We start from the raw sequence: 23838 nt of genomic DNA on the forward strand, positions 1-23838 counted from the left end.
ATTTCATTATATTGAAAAATACGAAAACTCTTATATGCTCTTTTGTAAGTAACAGGTAAATTTTTTACTCTGTTGGGAGAGTTTTGGAAGCAGGATATGCAGGACTCTGAGGAGTACCTTATAATCATATAAAAATTTAATCAAACAGACTAGGAATGATGTATATAGGGTTCTCTACTAAATACACTGTATCTTCATGCCTTTTGATGTGTGAAGATTGTCACTGCCAGGAATGATGTATATAGGGTTCTCTACTAAATACACTGTATCTTCATGCCTTTTGATGTGTGAAGATTGTCACTGCCATATACCTTCTGTGGCGAAATCAAACTAACACAGAACCCTTTTCTAAAGTAAATAAAATCACTAACAGTTATTTACATTATCTCAAGCTCCATTAAATACCACATTGGAAAAAACTGCTTAATTATCCTTCTTATTCTACTGATAAGACTTTATTTATTCACAAAAAACCTTAGCTTACATGTATGTACCAAAATCAAATAGACATTGTAAGTCAGGGGTGGATCCAGGATTTAAGGTAAGGGGGGCCCAAATTTAAATTTCGCCGAGCAGAGCGAGGCGAATTTTTATTTGAGGTACAATTATTGAAATATTCTTTATTAAGCTGAGGACAACCCATGCTTTGCAAATTTTTTTTGGGGGGGGGGGGGGGCACGCCCCCGCCTGAATCTGCCCCTGTATGTCTTAGAATTATCTATAAAAAAACTAAAGAATTCTTGAATTTGCTTACATTTTCTGAAACATAATAATACACAAATACTTTCACTATCTATCTAGAATCTTAATTTTTTCATTCACTTATACTCAAATAACAATGTAAATTACATAAACAAAATGAAGACAATTTGTCTGTATAAGTGGGTACTATTCACATAATCTTCTTTGATTCTATTTGAACAAATTTAACCATCTAACAGGAACATAAATTACACTATATAGACATCCTGATACGAGCCTACAGAGTCACATAATATAGACATCCTCATACAAGCCTATAGAGTCATTGAACTATATAGACATCCTCATATGAGCCTATAGTGTCATGGAACTATATAGGCATCTTCATAAGAGCCTATAGAGTCATTGAACTATATAGACATCCTCATACGAGCCTATAGTGTCATGGAACTATATAGGCATCCTTATACCAGCCTATAGAGTCATTGAACTATATAGACATCCTTATTCAAGCCTATAGAGTCATTGAACTATATAGACATCCTCATACGAGCCTATAGAGTCACATAATGCATACATCCTCATACGAGCCTATAGAGTCACATAATGCATACATCATCATACGAGCCTATAGAGTCACATAATGCATACATCCTCATATGAGCCTATAGAGTCACATAATGCATACATCCTCATACGAGCCTATAGAGTCACATGTACATAATGCATGCATTGACAACTGGCATCATACATTGATATATTCTTAGTTTTGATGTCATAGACATTTATGATTTTCAACTTTATGTTTTCTACTTCAGTATGGTGGAGGAAAGGTCCTTTCTAAATTTGTCACTGGGGCTATCAAGTAAGTATGACATATAAGTTCATGTAGCTTTACCATTTTGTTAGAGTTAAAATTCATTTATCTTATGCATTTTTTCCTGCCATCTCTTCCTTTCATCAAAGTTATTATAATTTGAAATTATTACTGGTAGTGTAGATGGGTAAAAGAACCAGGTACATTAGTGTGTAATTTTCAGGGAAGATTAGCCTTATTGTTGCAAACTGTGCTACCTTCTAGAATAATATTTATTTGCTTGTTTACTTACTAACATAAAACCAACTAAATGTTTTCTATTGTCAGATTAATTTAATTAATCAGTTAACAAATACACCTGAATTAAGTTTATAAGAATAAAAGCGTCTAATGAAAACCTGCTTTGTTACTATCCAAAACATTTTTATGGCCCCGCAACAAAGTTGTCAGGGCCATATAGTTTGACCCTTGTCCGTCATTCTGTCATTCCGTCATTCTGCAACAAACCATTATACGAACTTTTTTTCTAAACGCCTTCAGATGTTGGGCTGACTTTTGGTATGTGAGTTAACCGTGATGAGTTACAGATCAAGTTTAAGTTTCATTCCGCTCTGCTAGTTTTTGCCGAAAAAACTGGCTTTGGACTTTGATAAAATGTTGAAAATCACAGTTATACAGACTTTTTTTCTAAACGCCTTCAGATATTGGGCTGATTTTTGGTATGTGAGTTAACCAATATGAGTTACAGATCAATTTTAAGTTTCATTCTGCTCTTCTAATTTTTGCTGAAATTACCCAGGGGTTCAAATTAGTGGTGGTCCGAGGTCCATGACCTTTCACTGTTGCAATCGGACTTTCGTTTTGGTTACTAGACCGACGGACCTTCGATTTGAAAGAAAATAAAAATTAAATTTGCCAACTTTTTTAACCATCAGTATTGTCATTTCAAAGCCATATTATTATTGAAATTGAGATAATAAAATGTTTCATCCCTGACCTTACCGACGAGTGATAAAAGTTATTTTTAACCATGTATTTCTTGGAAACACAAGGTTATGAATAGTTGTGATAAGTCATGTGACAAATCATTTAGACATTTTCGAACAAAATGAGTCTGTTTCGCTTTGGTGTCACGTCTTCCAAGATGAAGCCTGAAGATGATGAACGGTCTTCAACGTCTTCCTTGGGAACAAAACAAAAGAAATCAAAACGAAGATCTCACTAAAGACCGAAAATACGATCGTGAATAACAAGAACGGAAATTTAAGCCCAACTGGAAAATCGATCGACCGTGGCTATATTTTGATGAATAAACTGGTCTAATGTCGTGTACATACTGCCAGAAGTTCCCCGCCCATTCAGAAAAGAAAGTGCACTTATAAGGAACACAAAATCTTAAAATAGACTCAATAAAAATACATGAAGTGACACCCCAGCATGGACTTTTTTTCTAAACGCCTTTAGATATTGGGCTGATTTTTGGTATGTGAGTTAACCATGATGAGTTACAGATCAAGTTTAAGTTTCGTTCTGTTTTGCTAATTTTTGCCAAAATTACGGGCCTTGGACTTTGATAAATTGTTGAAAATCACAGTTATACAGACTTTTTTTCTATTTGCCTTCAGATATTGGGCTGATTTTTATTATGTGAGTTATCCATGATGAGTTACAGATCAAGTTTAAGTTTCGTTCCGCTATACTAATTTTTGCCGAAATTACAGGCTTTGGACTTTGATAAATTGTTGAAAATCACAGTTATACAGACTTTTTTTCTAAACGCCTTTAGATATTGGTCTGATTTTTGGTTTGTGAGTTAACCATGATGAGTTACAGATCGAGTTTAAGTTTCATTCTGCTCTGCTGGTTTTTGCCGTAATTACGGGTTTTGGACTTTTGGTATGTGAGTTAACCATGATGAGTTACAGTTCAAGTTTAAGTTTCCTTCCGCTCTGCTAATTTTTGCCGAAATTAAGGGCTTTGGACTTTGATAAATTGTTGAAAATCACAGTTATACAGACTTTTTCTATACGCCTTTAGATTTTGCGCTGATTTTTTATATGTGAGTCTACCATGATGAGTTATAATTACAGATCAAGTGTATGTTTCATTCCGATATGCTGATTTTCTTGTCGTTTCAGCACATCTTCAGTACATCCACTTCCTGTTTGCTGATAGTTTGAAATTTAACTACTCATTGATCAAGGAAATTTTTCATCAAACCAGTATTGGTCTTGAGAGCTGGATACTCTCCATGCATGTTTGTGTCCACATGTGTTGTTGAAATTGCATATTTTAAAACTTTTTGAGACGGGGCCATTCATGTCGTACTGACACATCTAGTTTTATTTTTTTTTTGCATACTGGTATTCATTTCAAATTTGTCTACGCCTAGGATGTTGAATAAGTGAACTCTGATGGTAACATTTCTGTTAACTACTCATCTTTTTCAAGATCCTGATTTAAAAAAATTACATTGTCATCACTTGGCATCCATCTTCTTCATCCATCAACGTTGTCATAAACTTTAACAAAAATCTTCTTCTTTTAAACCACTGGACTTATTTCAACCAAACTTTAACTTAATGATCCTTTGGGTTTCTTGTATAAAGTTTGTTTTTTATCACGCCAGTCAACCAACATGGCTGCCATTGCTATTAATGTATTGTTACCGGATGATGTTTTAAAAAGTGATAACATTACTATTTTGTAAGTGTTTAGTTAAGATTGTAACAGGATGGTGTTTAAGTGATTACATTTCTATTCACTGCTGAACTGTAATTGTCAATTTCAGATTGGCTCAGGATGGGGATTATGTGTCCTCTGGAGATTACATATCTACCAAATATGTATTGGATTGTGTGAAAAATAATCATCTTATGGAAACAGAGAAATACAAAATGAAAAGGTATATCTGTCAGAGTTTGGAATGTTTGTTCCTTAATGCTGGCCATGCGGAGCTCTGAACTAATAAAATAAATAGCATACCATCCAAAAGAATACACTTTTATAGCAATTTACTCACTCCAAGTTTTTAACTTCCAATACTGTAACCAGGTATATATACGTATGTCATTTTGGCTCCAGAAAGCACACTTGCTGAGAACAAAAATGTGCAAAAAGATTGAATGAAGTTTTTGCTGTATATATATATATATATATATGTAGAAGTCTATAAAAAGGACCAACCAGCAAATTTACTATGTACCGGATCGTCTAGAATAGAGGATACTGTGCAGATAAGGAAAAAAATTATATAAGTCTAGAGATTTGCACAACGATACTAATATAAGATGGTATTATACGAAGATGTTGTTAATAAATCGTGTTGACAAATATTTCGGCTTACCGAAGAAGGCTATTTGTTAAGCCGAAATATTTGTCAACACGATTTATTAACAACATCTTCGTATAATACCATCTTATATTAGTATCGTTGTGCAAATCTCTAGACTTATATATATATATATATATAAAACATCTAGATATTAGTCAACGATCTTTCTTACGAGGGCGCTGGATCGTTACGAGTAACGATACATGTACACAATAAATAAATCGTATAAATGCCTAAAAAGTGAACAAAACAACACCAATATTAAAAAAAGGAAACATTAAATGTAATTATCTATAAATATTTCGGATAACAGATATCCTTCATCAGTATGATTATAACAATCTTTAAATTTATACAATTAAAACCGAACACAACAATTTGTAATTGTGTAAATTTAAAGATTGTTATAGTTAAATCAGAATAGATTGATATGATTCATTTTACAACATAATCATACTGATGAAGGATATCTGTTATCCGAAATATTTATAGATAATTACATTTAATGTTTCCTTTTTTTTAATATTGGTGTTGTTTTGTACACTTTTTAGGCGTTTATATATATATATATATATATATATATATTTATTACTTTACAAAAATTAATTGATAAATGTGTAACTTGGAATATTCATTTTTCATAAGAGAAACATGTTTAGGATAAATGAGAAACAGGAATTGACTACTGATGTTAAATTGTTGATTAGAGGAGTTTGTCAATAAAAACAATTGTTTAGTGAAGTTTTTAGTGAGTCACAAAATATAAGAATGTTATCTGCTCTTTTTTATTGAATGGGAAGTAAATAATAACAAACAAAATTGAGAATGGAAATAGGGAATGTGTCAAAGAGACAACAACCCGACCAAAGAGCAGAAAACAGCCCAAGTCCATCAAATTCTATATAACCTTATTATGCTATCATTTCCAGTTTTTATAAATCAAGGGTAAAGTTACAAGTTTGTTAGCAGTGAAAAGACAATATTTATAATTATAATAAAATAACCAAATATAGTATGCTAATTATGAACTAGGAGTATTCCCCTTGTAGAGATTCCACTCATATCAAAATATGCTTTTGGAGTGATTTCGTGGTTCATTACAATCTAACAAACTGATTTCCAATACATATGTTCATTAAGCATGCTTGATGTTTAACAATTAGAAAATAAATCTTTATAAGAGTGTAAAAAACAAAAGGCCTAAAAAAACATCCAGATATAATCCAATTTCAGCTGTAAGGTGGTTGGAACCTTAATGAAAGTACAATTCCAAAATTTTTATGCCCCACCTACGATAGTAGAGGGGCATTATGTTTTTCGGTCTGTGCGTCCGTTCGTTCATCTGTCCGTCCAATTGTCCGTCTGTCCCGCTTCATGTTACAGTTTTTGGTCACCATAGTTTTTGATAAGTTGAAGTCCAATTAACTTGAAACTAAGTTCACATGTTCACTATGATATGATCTTTCTAATTTTAATGCCAAATTAGTGTTTTAACCCCAATTTCACGGTCCACTGAACATAGAAAATGATAGTGCAAGTGGGGCATCCTTGTACTATGGACACATTCTTGTTGAATTTCTAGTTTACAAACAAAATATATTATTTAAGTCTGCACCAAAGCACTGTCAGACTTGAAAAGGCTTTACATTTGTTTATCAGTATAAATGTTTGTTTGTATAATTTCAGACAGGGAAGCAAAAAGTTCAGTGTGGACAATGCTGAAGAGTTGAGTAATGTCAGTGATGATTTGAGTCCCTCCAGTTCTGTTTATATAGAAGCCAAAGATGTCAAAGGGTAAAACTGAAATTCCTATTAACCTTAATGTTGAATTGATGAGATAAGCTTAAATGCTTTTTCTAAGAATAAATTGTTCATAATCAAAGATTTGGTATTAAAAATTATTTGCATACAATTAAAAGAATTAAAAACACCATCTAACAGGATAATTCACGACAATATAAGCCAGTAAAGCCTGCCTAAACAGCCAGCTGTATTGAGCACTATTCAATCTCCCCCTAAAGATTCCCCTATATATTTAACTGTATTAAGTGACCACTTGCTTAATGTGACAAGCGACCACTTAAATATTTATGTTTCAAACAACCACATTTTGCTTTGAAGTATCACACTATTAAAAAAGTATGATTGTACCGCCATTGTAATGAACACTGTTGACATTATTCAAACCAGAAGTTCTTTTTTCATTAATGCTCACATTGTTGCTTATTTTTTATTTTTAACATATAAAGAAGTTCAAGGATTCAAAAATATTTATTTTTTGGTATGTTTTTGCTGTTTATATTTATGGATAGATTATAATTTGCCTTGGACTTGTATGTAGATTTTGACCTCAATTAATTATTTACTCATACAATGTATTTCACAAAGTTCAACAATAAGGACATCTTTACCCAAGCGAAAGATAGTTTAAAAATTACTAAAATTAGTATTAAAACTTCGAAACAGAACTGTTGACATTAAATGATGAATATAAATAGTAATGAAATGCATGCATGATGAAGTTGGTGGTTCAACAATATTGCATTAAATGTGTCTGAGCAATTTGCAAAGGAACAAGCTGTAAAAATTGAAAATGATTGAAATAAGATGGATATTAAAGTATCTAATCAATGGTTGTAGTCCATTTTTAAGAGAACCAAAAGTGATTTTTTTTAAATGTGGAACCTGGAAGAATCTGTAAAGGTTATGTACACTGGAATATTTTTCATGTATGAGACTGGAAATAGTAAACCAAAAACAAAATCTTGTGATGTACAATTCAATGGAAAAAAAAGAAAAAGAACATATAAAAACAAACAAGGAAAAAATATTTTATTTCATAATTCATTTTTTGGAGAGGCACATGAGACCAAGACAGTATAATTCACTTACAATAGTACATGCAAAAATAATGTGCATGAAAGTTTCCTTCTGGTGAATTGTGTGAACCTGTATTCAAAGATCATCTGTATTAAGAGACCACTTTTGTCTTCTCCCTGGAGCTATCTCTTAATTCGGGTTTGACTATCTAGAGAACACTGAATGACTGTCATGTCAGTGATATACTTTCTAATAATGGAAGATAACTTTTGGAGAAGAAAAGCTAACTGAAGAAATAAGGGGGGACTGTTGGAGATAATTTCTGGAAAGAAGGATCCTAATGAGAAAAAAATAGAAAACTTGATTAAAGGGAGTAACTTGTGGTAACCAAGGGTGATAAGTGCATGCAACCTTTTCAGATTGACAGGTAGTCTCATTTAGATTAAATAAGCAGTGGCTTCAATGTTTTTACATTTATAGACATTTTAGAATACTACAATGATATCTACACAACTGGTATCTATTTTGAAATTTGGCATTGATCCTATTAACTTCATTGATGATATGTTTTGATGCAGAGCTATTAAGGTTTGCCATGGAGAATGAATGCTTGTCCATTATTGAATAATCAATGACCTTCAGAAGCTATTTTTTTTTTGTGTTTATGAGTTGAGGTGTCTCTAATGTTTATGCGTCATCTCTCTTTATTAATGATATTGGCCACCAGGGCTTCCAAAATTATTTTTAGCCAGCCGGACATTTTATATATTATCCCGATTTTAATCACTTAAGACTAAATAAATAAAAGGCAATTATGGTAATCAGTTGCCGAGTTGGCCATCCCAATGATTGACATTAAAAAAAAAAACAATATTAAACTTTCTTTGATTCAAATTCGAAGTTCTGACGTAAACTGTTAAATTGGCAGTGCATCATTCGAAGTGTGCAACATCAGCGTACTTATATCTGCTTAGACTCTTTATTTGTGCAAAATAACGTTGTCAAAAACTTTACTTTCGTTTTTAAATCAAACCGGATGTTATCTTGACAATGGTAAAACATGGACCAGAGACGGATACGTAAATTCCGTGTACGTTTGCAAAGCATGAATGAGTGTAAGTAGCTCTTTCTACGTTATTTCTTCAAGAAAATATTCGAAATAAACGTGAGATAAAGGTATCAATGACAATTTAAGCATTTTTTGAAGAAAATTAGGATGCATAATTAAATTTCACACCTGCGCACATGCGCACACGTGTACTAGTTCAAACAGAGACATGTCTCTGGTTCAAACAACGTGGTTATGACGATTTTTCATTTTCACCTTTTTAATTTTTTCATCAAATCATATTTGTAAACATATTTCTGATAATTTAAATCTTTTTGACTAAATTAATTAGATGCAAACCGCTGAAATGTAAGAAAATAACTTTGAATAGACCGATCAATGTCCGGTTCAAAATAGTTTACCTGTCACCTGAACAGGTAAATTTCAGCTGTTCGACAACTAATTAGCCTTGATTAAAATGAGAAGGTATTAAAGTAGGGGTTGTTTTGATAGTACTTAATGATCATGTCACTTTTATGACCGGAAATGTGTGGCTGTTTAAGGCAAAAGTTTGGGTCAAAAAGATCGCGAATTATGTTAAAATGACCGTCTCTTAAGCCTTGAAAACTAAAAAGTAGATGTCCGTTTCATGCTTTGCCCAGCCGGACTTTTACCGGACATTATACAAATGTCCGGAATATATGACCGTTTTGGAAGCCTTGTTGGCCAATTATATTTATATGAATATTTAATAAAAATTGTAATATATCTACTTCCAGAAGAACTAAATACACAGATGAAGAAGATGTAGCAATGTTGAATTACATTGTAACGGAGCAACGTCAGAAGGGTATACATGGAATTCAACTGTATAAAGACATGCAAATCTTAAAGGTAATATGAGAATCGGGCTAGTTCATGTATTAAATATAGAATGAATTTACACCATAATCATTATTATGAATCTAAGATATAAATATAGAAATAAGGAGATGTGATATGTTTGCCAATGAGACAACTATTCATTAAAGACAAAAGGACAAGGATGTGATCAACATGAACGCTGTACATGTATAGCCTTCAATGATGAGCAAAACTCATAAACCATGAATGCCAATCGTTACAAATTTCAGTCAATGAAACCTCTAAAAATTGTAAATTCTTTATCCATGTGCACAACAAACTACACAGGAAGTGTAAAGATGTAAACAACTTCTCTCTGTTTATCTTTCACCAGTTTGAACAGCTATAACTGATTTCTGATAAATTTGTTGTGATTTATAAAATTCATTCAAAATAACACGAAGAAAAAATGAGTTGGCATTGATTTAATTGATATTTGATAGTGAATATTTAAATTCATTTCAGTTTATACTTAAACAATTGTGAAATTCTTGATTTTTAAGAAACTGACTTGTTTTAAAATGAAATAATTGCATGTCAATTACTAAATTCAGTTGAAATAAAAATCCTACACACTATGACCGGATATATTCTTCCTCAATGCAGGTCATGACTTCCATTTTGACTAGATGCATTATTAAAGAACACATTGTCAAGTAGTTTTTTCCAATTCAGATTCCAATTTCAGATTACAAAGCATTCAGCACCTTCAATGAATTGTAGGATGAGAAAATGTATTCTACCAAACATCAACAAATACAATATCCCAAAGAAATGGAAAAGCATATTTTCAGAAAAGGTTTCACCAAGAAAAGGTAAGATCAGTTCATGCATTTTTTCCTGTTATTATTATTATCTCTTTGTTATTCCACCCCACCCCCTGACAGTAATTAATTGTGTTCTTTGTTTAATTTTGTTCTTCAAACTAGAGGTGAATATGTATTTGTTATTCCTGGTTACCAGTTGATGGAAATTGTTCATATTCCTGTGTATAAATAGAGTGACTTTTTATTCCTGATACATCCTAGATATTTGGCATAAGAAGCAAATGATGAACCAGCAGCATGTTCTTTTAAATCATACTGATGGAGGACCAAGTTGGTGGGTTATTGACCTTCTTACATGAACAAGGACCAGCATTATCACCACTACACTATCACTTTATATTTTTGTATAATTTTAGAATTTATGAAATATAGACTTTTCTGTTCAGGGCCAAGAATTAGCAGTAAATGGGGATAACTACTTTTACACCTGAGACCTTAAACCTCAGGATATAAGGAGCTGTTTATAGTACTGTGTTAAACAAATGACTTTTTCCAGCACATTACTGTTCTGCACTCAATACTGTATCAACATGCCTCTACTTTTGATGTTTTAATGTTTAAAAAAATCTTTAGTTCGTATTTCTAAATTGTTGACAAAGTCAGATGAATATTTCAGAAGTCAAAAGGGATGATTTATCTTTCCCTATTGTTAATTTTCCCTTTTTGGACGGTGATGTTCCTTTGGCATCGTCTTATGGTGTTTATATTTCCCTACTCGTTCGCTATGCTCGTGTTTGTAGTGATGTTTTGTATTTTAATGAGCGTAATCTATGTATTACTAGTAAATTATTAAGTCAGGGATTTCATTACCACAAATTACTTAAAACCTTTACTAAATTCTTTCATAGATACAAAGATTTGGTCTGCAAGTTTGGCTGTACCTGTGGAAAACTTATTTCAAACAAAATAGCACATCCTAAATTTTACAGAGCCCTGAAATTTAGATACTTTCCCTGTAAACTTATCAATCCTTTAAATAAACTTATTCTAAGAGGTTACCTATTCAACACTTTAATTAAATCTTTGAATATTGTTTTTATTGGTGTAAATATTGATTTTGTTATCAGTAAATTAAACATACTAAATATTACACATATGTACTTCATACTTGCCACCTTTTGAAAATCTCCATGGGGATTTTAGAGCGTTACAACAATTTCAACGGTTACAAATTTTTGCAGCGTTTTTTGCGCGCACTGTGTTTTGCTCTAGAAAATATGTGTCATATCTTTTTTTATATGGTATATGATGATGAGCTTATAAGCTTTTCTTCTTTCTAGTTGCATGATTCTAGTACTTATATTATTGTGAAGAAAAAATGAACATGTAGCTAGAATACCAGGATATATTCTCTTGTATAGCCATAGGAATATTAATGTGATTGTTGACTTTTCAAATTTAAAATATACATAAAGAAGGAAATATATCTGATTCCTTGTAAAAAGTAAAAGATAGTACATTGTACTTTAATTGATTTGGGAATTTAATTACAAGAATGACAACATGTATGATCTGTTACCATAAGTGTAATGTCCATTATCTACTATTTATTATGATTATGTTTATGGTAGTACTGCATCTTTGAATTTTGTCAATCAGTCATGATTTTCTTCTTAAGCTGAGTAAGAACCTTCTTGCAGACGAAAATTCATCTGCCATGATCACGATTTTTACAATATTTTGACATACATGATGATACAGACAGAAGAATAAAACTCCAATGTTTCCAAATAAATTCAAAATTTAGCACTTTTGCAATTTGCAATGCGCAAAGATCAGGAGAAACAACGATTTTGATTGGCTGATCACGGTTGTCTCCCTTGAGAAAAGTTCAGAATCGGGAACAATCATATTTTTCGTGTAAAATCGTGTTTTAGGGCTTTTTACACGATCACAATAGTGCAATTGTGTCAAGGGGTCAAAATCGTGTAGTTCACGCCTAAATCGTGAAAGTTGGCAGGTATGGTACTTTCACGGTACTACAATCGGTCCATACTTATAGTTTAGCATTGCACAAGGTCATGTTTTTCTCTGACTGTTAATGACGTCTTTACACTAAACACATTGGATGTTGGATGTGTACTAATTGATATTTTAGTCTTAGATACATGATTTTTTCATTAGTTGTTATTGGCTTTGAACTAGCTGTCAGTAACTGCGAGTACTCTCAGATCTGTACCTAGTGTCTTTTTGTTTTTGGGATGTATAAGTACCCGTCCACGTCCACTACGTGTTTTTGTTAGATGTATTTCTATTTGTATCCATCTGATGAGTTGAGCCTTTTTCAGCTGATTTTTATAGTTTGTTCCTATGTTGTACTGTTACACCACTGTTCCAGGTTAGGGGAGGGTTGAGTGCTCACAAACATGTTTAACCCCACCATATTCTTTGTGTGCCTGTCCCAAGTCAGGAGCCTGTAGTTCAGTGGTTGTTGTTGGTTCATGTCTGTCATATTTGTTTTTGGTAAACTGTTTTGTTATAAATTATAAAATATCAAAATAGGATTTTATAAAAGCAGAATTTGTAATAATATTTTGCTATTAGCAATCATTTTGGTTCATTTTTTTCAAAATGAGCTCAAAAACATTGCTGATGTATTATTTGCTTGCAAGTCAATAATTTAATCTTTTTTAATCTGTATTCATGTGACCTTCAATTTAAACCTTAGCTGGAGATGGCCTTCACATGTGCTAAGCAAGTTCAGTAATTTAAAAGAAAAGAATGTCAACATTGAAAAGTCAAACAAGGGAGCACCACGAAAAAACCATTTCACTGACTTGTATTGCACACACAAAAATCATTCTTATAACGATGATAAACATATGTTATGCTTATCAGTGTAGTTGTATTTATATTTATGTTTAGACATCAGATCATATGAGGATCAACATTATTCGGAGGTCATCTTGATAGTTATTTAAATGGCATCTAGTTTAGAACAAACATGAAATGCTCATACATTATAACAAGTCCTTGCATTGTAAATTGTTTCTATTGGACAATTTCTAATTTGGATATACATTTTAGTATGTTTTAAATCAAATATAAGAAGTTTAGTCAAATCAGTGAACATGAATTTGAAAGCTAATGTCCCTTTCAATTGTATATTTTTTTTATAGCGAAAATGTCACTAGATGGTTTCATATACTTTTCACTATTTTATATGCAATCGTTTGAAATTTCTGATTTGTTTTTCTTTATACAGATAACACATTAACATCAGAGCAGACTATAAAAATCAAGGAAAAAAAACCAAATGGGAAGACCAAAATAAAACGATCAAATGATTCATCTGTAGAGATTGATTCCTTTATATCAGAAGATGACTTTGATCAACAGTTAAAAAGTATCTGCAAAGGCACAGTCAATTCAACACCAAGCAAAGAGCTAAAGGTGGATTTATCAAAGTCCATTGTTACATCAGACAATAAACAGGTAGTAACTAATACAAGAGAGATAATTGTGGATTGTAATAGAAACAACGCAAATGATGCTATGTCAGATGATTGTTCTGATGATGAATTAGATGCTAGTTTAATTAGATATCAAAATGTTGAAGAGGAAAGTCCATCAACAAATAGGAATAGAAATTCAAGGAAAAGATTACAAAAGAAAACTGATGACACACAAAATAAAAAGGTATGGCAACAGCTCACAAAACTATTCATTGTGTACATAAATTGTCAGGGTGTTTTAATATCCTTCTATTTTTTGTATTCATGATTTAATTTGTTATAAGGATAATTGTATCATTAAGTCTTTTCCTTAAAAAAGAACAAACAAATAATCATTTACAATTTAATTTGACTTACTTAATCCTCTTCATTCCTTGTGGAACATAGGGCTGCCACAGTCGCTTTCCACCTTACTCTATTTTGGGCTATTCTTTTTGCTTCGTTCCAGGTATATCCAATCTCCTCCTTAATTTAAAATGCAAGAATTTATTCAAAAGGAAAACGTTTAATTAGGCTATTATCCACCAAGCTTCTTTGAATGCATTAATGGAGAACTGCAACAACCATCAAAATTGTCTCATTGTCAGATCTTCATTTTACCTACTTTCAAAACAGGATAAGGAAAAGTTTATCCTTTTGGATAGCATCATACTAAGCAAGGTGACAAATTAGAAATATGAATCAAACATAGTAAATGCATTGCATTGCAACACATTTCAACTATCCTTTCTCCTTTTGAACAATTCTCATAGAGTTTTGTTTTTGTGTTTGTTTATTACCTCTTATTTAGGCCACACCAATTTGATTCCTACTTCTATGGATTTCTTCCGCAAATTTTTGGTCCGCATGCCGCTCAGAAATTAGTTTCTCCTTGAAATTTTTTTTTCACATAGACGCTTTTCTGTTACATATAATGCTCCGATCGTTTCAAACACATGTGTGATAAATCGATTGTTAATAAAAGGTCAAAAATCGGGATGCCAGCTAATTGCTCAAATTAATTAAAAATCTTTCGTTAGACGACCACAAACTCATCAATATTTGTTAGAACCATCGTCATCCCTGATCCTTGTTTCAACAGGCATAGACCTATCAATCTTTGATGAAATGAATTGTAAATTCCCATGAACTTTTTTTTTAAAATCACAGAAGTATTTGATTTTGGTAAAACCTCATATCCCCTTGTTAGTCTTTTGGCATGCAAGCAGAACTCTGCTTTTGTAAGGGGGAATTTAAAGAGTTCCAACGAGACCAAGGTGATGGTATTGTGATAGGCATGCTCATTATAATTAGGGGTGTGTAATTGGTTCAACCACTTCTAGTCAAGCGAAAGAGTTATAAATGCATTGCAGCTTTTAGGAGCAAAAGGAAAGAGTATTTTGCTCAGTCAGAATAATGCATGTGAATGGGGTGACAGGTATTTCAAGGAAATATTTTAATATATTGGGATCTACATGTATAGCAATATAAATTCATTCCTATTTATTATTTAGTTAATGCATGACCTTAAAACTCAGTACAAAAGAAAACAAAACTAAAATAAAGCCAAACCAATTTGATGTCTAGTTCTTTTGGACAAAAGCTCCAAAAAATATGGGGCGAGTGAGCGAAATTTTTTTGTTTTTTATTTTTTTCTTGAAAATGAGTTTTTTGAGGCGAGTGCTCTACAAGTGAAGCGAGAGGTATAATTTATTGTTTTTTAAATTGTGCGATTTAGAAATTGTACAATTTATGTACATGTTATAACTGGGTTACTTCATAGAAAAACGAGGAGCAACAGATGCTCTAATCATTTGCTAATGCATATAATTTGATTTATTGGTGCCAGTACCATACCAGACTTTCTCATCTCACTGCATGTGGTTTAGATAATTTTGATTATTTTCTTCAAGTAAGCTTTGTCTGCCTCAATTTTCATTTAAATCATAGCAGATGCAGTTTAACAAGAGGAATTATGTTCGTTAGGTAAATGACAAATGTTGAATAAAATTAAAATATGTCTATGTATTGAAAAAAAATGCGCCTGAAAGATATTTTCATTATATTGGTAATTATTGTTTATTGGCTGCTTGACATCCAGTTGGAACTATTTATTCATATTTAGGATCAAAATAATGAGAGAGGTGAATATTTATTGCTTTGTACTAAAACAACATCCTGAGTTAGATAGTTATATTGCTATACATGTAGATCCTAATGTATTAAAATATTTGTATGTAGAAAATAAAAGGAAATAGTTTTATTCATTTCCTTCAATTAAATTGTTGGGTTGACTAGTTACCATCTCAAGTAAGAGGAAGAGAAACAAGTCCACTGTAATATACATTATTTACTCCTTGTATAGTACATGAATTATATATATCTAAGGTCTACATATATTGGTTTGATTTCATTAGAATGATTGAAGATATTATCTCTCACTTACAATGTTTTATATCTATATGCGTACAAATTTAAATATGTAAGTTTTATGGTTGTGAAAGAGAAGGAGGTCTCATTGAAAGAGACAGGATATCATGACTAGCTCGGACAATGTGCTTTATATAGAATAGGCATAATGGTTTAAATATTATCATTTAATGGGCAAACACTTGCAACTAAGAATAAACAATTTTTTCGCACATTTTCCCTAATAAGGGATATCTCCCAAGTTCTGCCATAGCAGCTAAATTTGTTGCCCTTTTATTTACTCCCAAGGAGGATTTACAAAATTTTAAATGTAGTTTTTGTAATTTTAAGGATAAACGATTTGTTGACAAAATCATAGCACCACTGGGCAGAAATATAGGATCCCTCTAAGACCAAAGGATCCCACTCAGAAGGGCCTGGTGGGAACAGTGGTATATCATTGGTCATGATCTAGGCATAATCAAATATAGTAAGGACATTGAAAATTGATCATGGTTCAGTTTTGTTCCAGGGATCATAAACAGTAGTAAGAACACTGAGAATCTATCATGGATTAATGTTGATCGATGGATAATCAGCTAAAGTAAGAACACTGAGAATCTATCATGGATTAATGTTGATCGATGGATAATCAGCTAAAGTAAGAACACTGAGAATCTATCATGGATTAATGTTGATCGATGGATAATCAGCTAAAGTAAGAACACTGAGAATCTATCACGGATTAATGTTGATCGATGGATAATCAGCTAAAGTAAGAACACTGAGAATCTATCACGGATTAATGTTGATCGATGGATAATCAGCTAAAGAAAGGACACATATGATTGATTATTGTTCAGTCTTGATCCTGCCAACTCTGTTTACCTGTAACTTTCTCATGCTTGAAACATCCATCAATTGTCCAATGCAAATCTGCCTAACAACAGAATCAATGACAAAATATCTTGTTAACGATTGTTATGATAATTATGCATATTTGTTTTACAGACTGAACAGACAAGGCAGTCTAAAAGTAAGTCATAAATTGTCATACATGGAAATTAATGTAAGTTAGGTTGTAAGTTTTGGCAGAATAAAAAACTTGTCTGAAAATGTTTAATCTTATTGAAATTTTGCAACTGTTTCAGATATTTAAAAATTTAATAAAAAAAATTTTCTGATGAATATTGAAGAAACAATGTGAACTTTGTAATGGATATGTTTTTTTTAAAGGAAATAAAAAGAGTCGCACAAGATACATCCTTGATGAGGAGGATAACACAGAAGACACATCTGATGGTAAGATTTGATATCCCTTAGCATGAATTCGTTTAGGACTGCAGATATTTGTGGTGGTATTCTGATATAGGGTAGTTATAAACCTTTGTTACAGTACTTTGACAGATTCTTATGTCGACTTCTCAGGTTTCGTTTGACAATTTTATCTGCCTTAGGGATTTTGAATCTACATCTCATAAACTACAAAGCAGATCTCAAGCAGATGTCATTCAGAATTTGGAAAGGAGGATTTAGCCTGCCTTAGTCCAAATAGGCATACTCAGTTAATTCATTAAAGATTTGGTCCCACTTGATAAAGAAAATCCTTGTAACAGATATTTTGCTTTTAAAAGTGGCGAAGGATAGGGGCAGACAAGAGTTTTGAAAGTATAAAAGATTTGGGATATGCATCAATGAGACACTAATCCAACAACACAAAAACCAAAATCATGCAATGCTTAATTGCAAATATTGGTTTTACATAGTTATTTCTTAGAGCATTAAAGTTTTCTCCATTTTCGTCATAATTTGGTAGTTAAAATCTCATTATTTGAAAAATTTGTATGAGCTATAGCCATCATTTGGATTCCTAATTAGGTAACTTTTAACAAAAATCTTCTTTGAAACAACTTGGCCAATCCAAACAATTGAAGAAATTTAAAAATGTGTAAGATGATTTGCCTACCAACCAACATGTTTTTCATGACTAAAAATAGAATGTTGGGGGTATAATGCAAGTATTGTTTAATATCTATAAAACTGTTATAGATAGAGAATATCTAGAAGTGTCAAAAATGCAAGAATGTCAGGTCTAATTACTGTCTAATTTGACCAAACATGTCAGATTTCTCCTTATAGAAGCTATTGCCCTTAAAAGACAATTTTAATCAATGTTTTGCATTTTTGACAGCAATTTTGAAAAGGGAAATAGATAAAGGGATAAATCGAAATAGCAAAATAATAAGGAGAAGACAAGATCTACAATATAAAAATAAGAAGATGTAGTATGATTGCCAATGAGACAACTCTCCACCAGAGACCAAATGACATAGAAGTTTACAGCTTTACACAGGTCACTGTACCGTCTTCAACTATGAGTAAAACCCATACCGCATAGTCAGCTATAAAAGGCCCCGAAATGACAAATGTAAAGTATGTCAACACAGCCTAAATAGTCAGTGGAATAAGTCCTTCAATGATGAATTTTACCATTTTTTTTCTTCAGTATTTTATAGGAGTTTTTACCTGCTAGTGACATTTTTACCCCTTTTTGTGTTTTTAGTTATAATCTTGATAGAGTGAAACTTTATGATCAACAAAAATGATTCTGTGTACAAGATCCAGAGATGCAGATAATTTTTATTTCCTATCAGACATTTGGTCCTGCATGTAATACAGTTTTACAGTCCTAGCAACTGTTTGTCAGACCTACTTTTTTTGAAAAATAATAAATAGTTCCCAGTTGGATTAAGATACGCCTTAAAACCTTAAATTAACTAAAATGAAAAAAATACTCTTTGAAAACTGAAATACTACTACATCAAAATGTTTACCTCATTACGGGCAATAAATGTGTCATTACAATTTTTGGTTTTCAATGCATTCAACTACATAATTGATTTGGAATCCAAGGTCACCAGGACCAACAGAAATTTCCATTTTGACTATCCCAAACCGTTAATATATTGGCTGGTCAGTGGGTCTGACACAAAAGTGTCATTTGCTGGACCCTCTAAAATTCTGCCCCTAGGTCCGACAGGGCCAACGATTAGCTGCATCTCTGAGATCAATTAAAAGTCAAAATGACTGAAATTATCTGTCAACTACTTATCAAATTTATAGCCCTCCAATGACATTTTTAACCTATATTTTGTGTTTTTGGGGGGAAAACTATTGTGACAAAGAGAAAATATAAACAGCCCTCATCCTATATTTTTATAGCATAGAGTAGGTTAAGCTTCAATTTTACAACAGGAACTTTAATTTGATTATTGCTTCTTTTACAGATGAGGTAAAGATAAATGAAGTTACTAATGATATACAGAACAAATTAAAGGTCAGTCAAATATTTCTGTCTTTTTATGATGAGTTATGATTTATAGTTTTTTTATGATGACATACATCATAGGATTAAACAAATTTTTATCTTATTTGACCCAAAGGGTCAAATGAGCTATTCTCTTATGGTTGTGGCGTGTTATTTATTTCTTGCATGAAGAGATATTTCCTGTATCACACTGTACCAAAACTGCATTAATTTGATTGGCTTATCCAGCATCATGAGACAATATTACAACATTTCCATTAGCTATTTGTAAGGTCATTGATGACTTTCAAAGGTTAAGACGATGTACATTACGTCCATGGCAAATGAAATATGTGATTTCTTCTACAATATACAAAACACTCACACTTTTCACCTGAAAATCTTCTTTTTGTCAAATTTTATTACGTTCTAAGCTTTCAAAAAGTTTTAAAATATCTGATGTTAAAGTTTGACGCCAGAACAGGACATATAAAGTCATACTGGTATGCGCAAAAGACTATATCAATGATTCGCAGAATTTTTCATTTAACATATTGAGAGTGTTGACCATAAAAGAAATAGTTTTAACAACTTGTGAGAATTGGATATCGCTTGAAATCAACTTTCTTTATTTAATTTCGAAGGCTCGTTTATTATTATATTGAAATTAAATAACTGAAGTTGATATCAAGCGATATCCAATTTACACTCGTTATGAAACCTATAATTCTCATCACTTAACATCTGCCCTCGTCTTCATTTACAAAAATTAACTTCTCTGAAACCACTCGGCCAATTGGAACCAAACTTCGTTACAGTCATCATTGGGGTTTTTAGTTTGAAAAAAAAAAAAAATTCTGATGATCATGCTTGTATTAAAATCAACATGGCTGACCTGGCTAAAAAATAGAACATTGGTGCAAAATGCAAGTTTTGTCTTTTATCTTGAAAACCCCTATAGAAAAAGAAAATCTGAATGAGGCAGAAATGTTTAGAATGTTAAGATCTACCAACTCTCCATTTACACCAAAACTGTCCAGACGACTCCCAATAAAAGTTGTTGCTCCTAAATGATGATTTTTACCAATATATGGTGTTTTTGAATATCTTGAAAATTATAAAGATAAGAAATTTTTTTAACCCATTTGTTTGCAAATTATGCATAAACTCTAATAGTTAAAGAAAAACTGTAAACAGCAAAAATGATAAACAAGGCGAGATCTGCAAATAGGTCAGAATAGCAGAATTAGTCAGCGGACTCTTTATAGGAAGAAGTGCCTTAAAAATGATTTTACATTTTTTTGTCATTTTTGTTGAGGCTGTGACTTTTGTCGCAAAAGCGAGACATAGTGATCCTACATTCCGTCGTCGGCAGCATCCACAAATATTCACTCTGTGGTTAAAGTTTTTGAAATTTTAATAACTTTCTTAAACTATCCTGGATTTCTACCAAACTTGGACAGAAGCTTGTTTATGATCATAAGATAGTATCCAGAAGTAAATTTTGTAAAAAAAAAAATCCTGTTTTTCTGTATTTTTACTTATAAATGGACTTAGTTTTTCTGCCAGTTAACATGACATTCACTCTGTGGTTAAAGTTTTTAAAATTTTAATAACTTTCTTACTATCCTTGATTTGTATCAAACTTGAGCAGAAGCTTGTCTATGATCAAACGCTAGTATCTAGAAGGAAATTTTGTAAAAATTTATTTCCTGTTTTTCAGTATATAACTTATAAATGGACTTAGTTTTTTTTTCCAGTTAACGTTACATACAGTCTGCAGTTAAAGTTTTTAAAACATCTATTATGTGCATTCCCCTATCACACTGAAAACATAGACAACAGTAAAAGTAGGCGAGACACTGGGTTCTGCGGAACCCTTACAAATTTTTAAGGAAACTAAAAGTAGATAAAGAAAATTGTAAACAATAAAAATAATAAACTGGACAAGATCTACAAATATTCGACAAATTTGTAGTGAGTTAGCTTCCCAGTTTTCACATCAATGACCTCCAAATAAAAAATGTGTTTAATCTTCATAATTCTCTAACCAAACATTTATTATTTTTCTTTAAATTTGACCTTTTTTGGAACCCCTGGAATCCATTCATGTGTCTCTTGCTTAAATATATCACAGTTAAATCAACATAGTGTTTACATTGGTTAGGAAAGTAGTTCCTTCTAAATAGTCTACCCAAGTAAAAACGTATGAAAGAAATTCTAACTAGCCAATAACATTCAAGGATTTGTAGATATGATAAGTGATTTCAGTGATGACTTGATTTATAAAATTATTGCTCAGAAAATCCTGGAAATTATCTTAGTATGGATCTATAATAAGGCAGCATTATAATTGGACAAATTAATCATGGTTCATTGGATAACTCTTTTTTTTAAATCCATGACATCACAATTTTGATTATTCTGGGTTTTTTTTTAAGTTAATCATTGCATTTGATTTATTTTTCCTTCAGTAGCACTAGATATTTTTATGAGAATCAAAATAGCAATCAATAGAATGCAAATTATCTCAAGCCAAAAATACCAGTTCTGATGTGCAGTAGTTTATAAGAAATGATTATCTTTTCAATGATTTACTCTTTACAGATATTCGGCGAGACATATGGTTTATTACAAGAAGAAGTGTTATATCTGCTGCAACAACATGATGGCTGTGTACAGGAAACCATTCGATTTATAGAATCAGGAAAAAGTATTAACATATACTGTGGATTTCATTTATTTTTGTGGGTGCCAATTTTCATGGATTGAGAAAAATTTGTATTGTTGTTTTTTTTATTTTTTGGGTTTTTTTTGCCAAAGTTAGCATAAAAGTCAATGAAAATTGTGTTATGTTGAACATTTTAATTCTTGGTTTCCCTATACCTATGAAATCTAAGATATCGATTTCCAACGAATAATAGTGAATCCACAGTAGTCTTATGGAAATTATTTATGCTGTTAAAGGTAAAACAACAAAAATACCGAACTCCAAGGAAAATTCAAAACGGAAAGTCCCTTATCAATTGGCAAAATCAAAAGCTCAATCACATCAAGCGAATGGAAAACAACTGTCATATTCCTAACTTGGTACAGGCATTTTCTTATGTAGAAAACGGTGGATTAAACCTGTTTTAAAGCTAGCTAAACCTCTCGCTTGTATGACAGTCACATAAAATTCCATTATATTGACAACAATGTGTGAACAAAACAAACAGACATAATAGGTAAAAATGTCAAAAATAGGGGTACAACAGTCAACATTGTGTTTAAATCTCAATCACTATAAAAACAAACAAATATGTCAACAAAGAAAAACAAAATGGTATATAGACAAAGCGAATACGCAACATTGAAACACAAGAATACAAAAAATGACAACAGCACAACACAATGGCGGGATGTACAAGTACTGAGCCACGTCTAAAGGATATTACCAAAAATGGACCAAACAGTAAACGTTAATAATTTACAAAGACAAATAAAAGAACACTATAACACGTAATTAAGATGATAAACAACGTTAGTACCTAGAATCTATACATCAAGACCATCATGTATTATTTGTGAAGTTGATACGGAATATTTATCAACAAGGTCTTGGTATCTTCCAATGAACTGTTTTAGAAAAAGGATGAAACATTCTTTGACATAACCCTGGTTCATCAACTTTTTGCTCAGACATTATCTTCAGTTTATTGACATGTGAATCAAGTATAGTGCATAGAAAAAGTCAGTACACAAAATGTTTCATCAATTTCTTAACTTTAATTTTAACTTTGAGAGGTTGTATATGATAATAAGGAGTACATGTCTGTGTAGGAGGGTTCATATGACCTTGACCTCATTTTCATGGATTATTGATAATGTGAAGTTCATGTCATACCAGTAGTAAAACCCTCATCTTAAATTAACAGGTACATAAACCAGCTTTCATTTTTATGAAATTTTGCAAGCGATTACACAATGTTATGGTAGATGGGGTGTCAAAATTAAAATCCATTGAATTTTTTAATTATTTGCCTAAATGTGGTTTATATCGTGGCTCTCTCAAATATATATTAAAAAGTGTGGGTCACAGGGCTTTTTTTTCAAGCTACAGGTTGTGCAAAATTGTCAGATTTTTTATAGATTAATCATGGAAAACACAATTTGTATGATAGAAAGAAAACTAAACCACAGAATTTAAGATAAAGTATGAGGAGATAGCCCTTATAAAATATAGAAAGAAAAAATA

At 31.7% G+C, this 23838-nt stretch overlaps 1 protein-coding gene across 1 annotated transcript in view; it reads left to right on the forward strand.

The window, feature by feature from the left end:
• Nucleotides 1-23838, forward strand: part of LOC127716483 (telomeric repeat-binding factor 2-interacting protein 1-like) — a 28980-nt gene that overhangs the window by 3715 nt on the left and 1427 nt on the right. The window contains exons 2-11 of the mRNA XM_052222707.1: nucleotides 1521-1567; nucleotides 4311-4424; nucleotides 6540-6647; nucleotides 9501-9615; nucleotides 10313-10439; nucleotides 13657-14090; nucleotides 17306-17330; nucleotides 17531-17596; nucleotides 19582-19631; nucleotides 22209-22314. Coding sequence (XP_052078667.1) covers nucleotides 1521-1567; nucleotides 4311-4424; nucleotides 6540-6647; nucleotides 9501-9615; nucleotides 10313-10439; nucleotides 13657-14090; nucleotides 17306-17330; nucleotides 17531-17596; nucleotides 19582-19631; nucleotides 22209-22314 — 1192 coding nt within the window. The remainder of the gene's footprint in view (nucleotides 1-1520; nucleotides 1568-4310; nucleotides 4425-6539; nucleotides 6648-9500; nucleotides 9616-10312; nucleotides 10440-13656; nucleotides 14091-17305; nucleotides 17331-17530; nucleotides 17597-19581; nucleotides 19632-22208; nucleotides 22315-23838) is intronic.

The sequence above is a fragment of the Mytilus californianus genome, unplaced genomic scaffold, assembly GCF_021869535.1.
Source record: "Mytilus californianus isolate M0D057914Y unplaced genomic scaffold, xbMytCali1.0.p SCAF_9, whole genome shotgun sequence".
NCBI classification, from domain to species: Eukaryota; Metazoa; Mollusca; class Bivalvia; order Mytilida; family Mytilidae; genus Mytilus; species Mytilus californianus.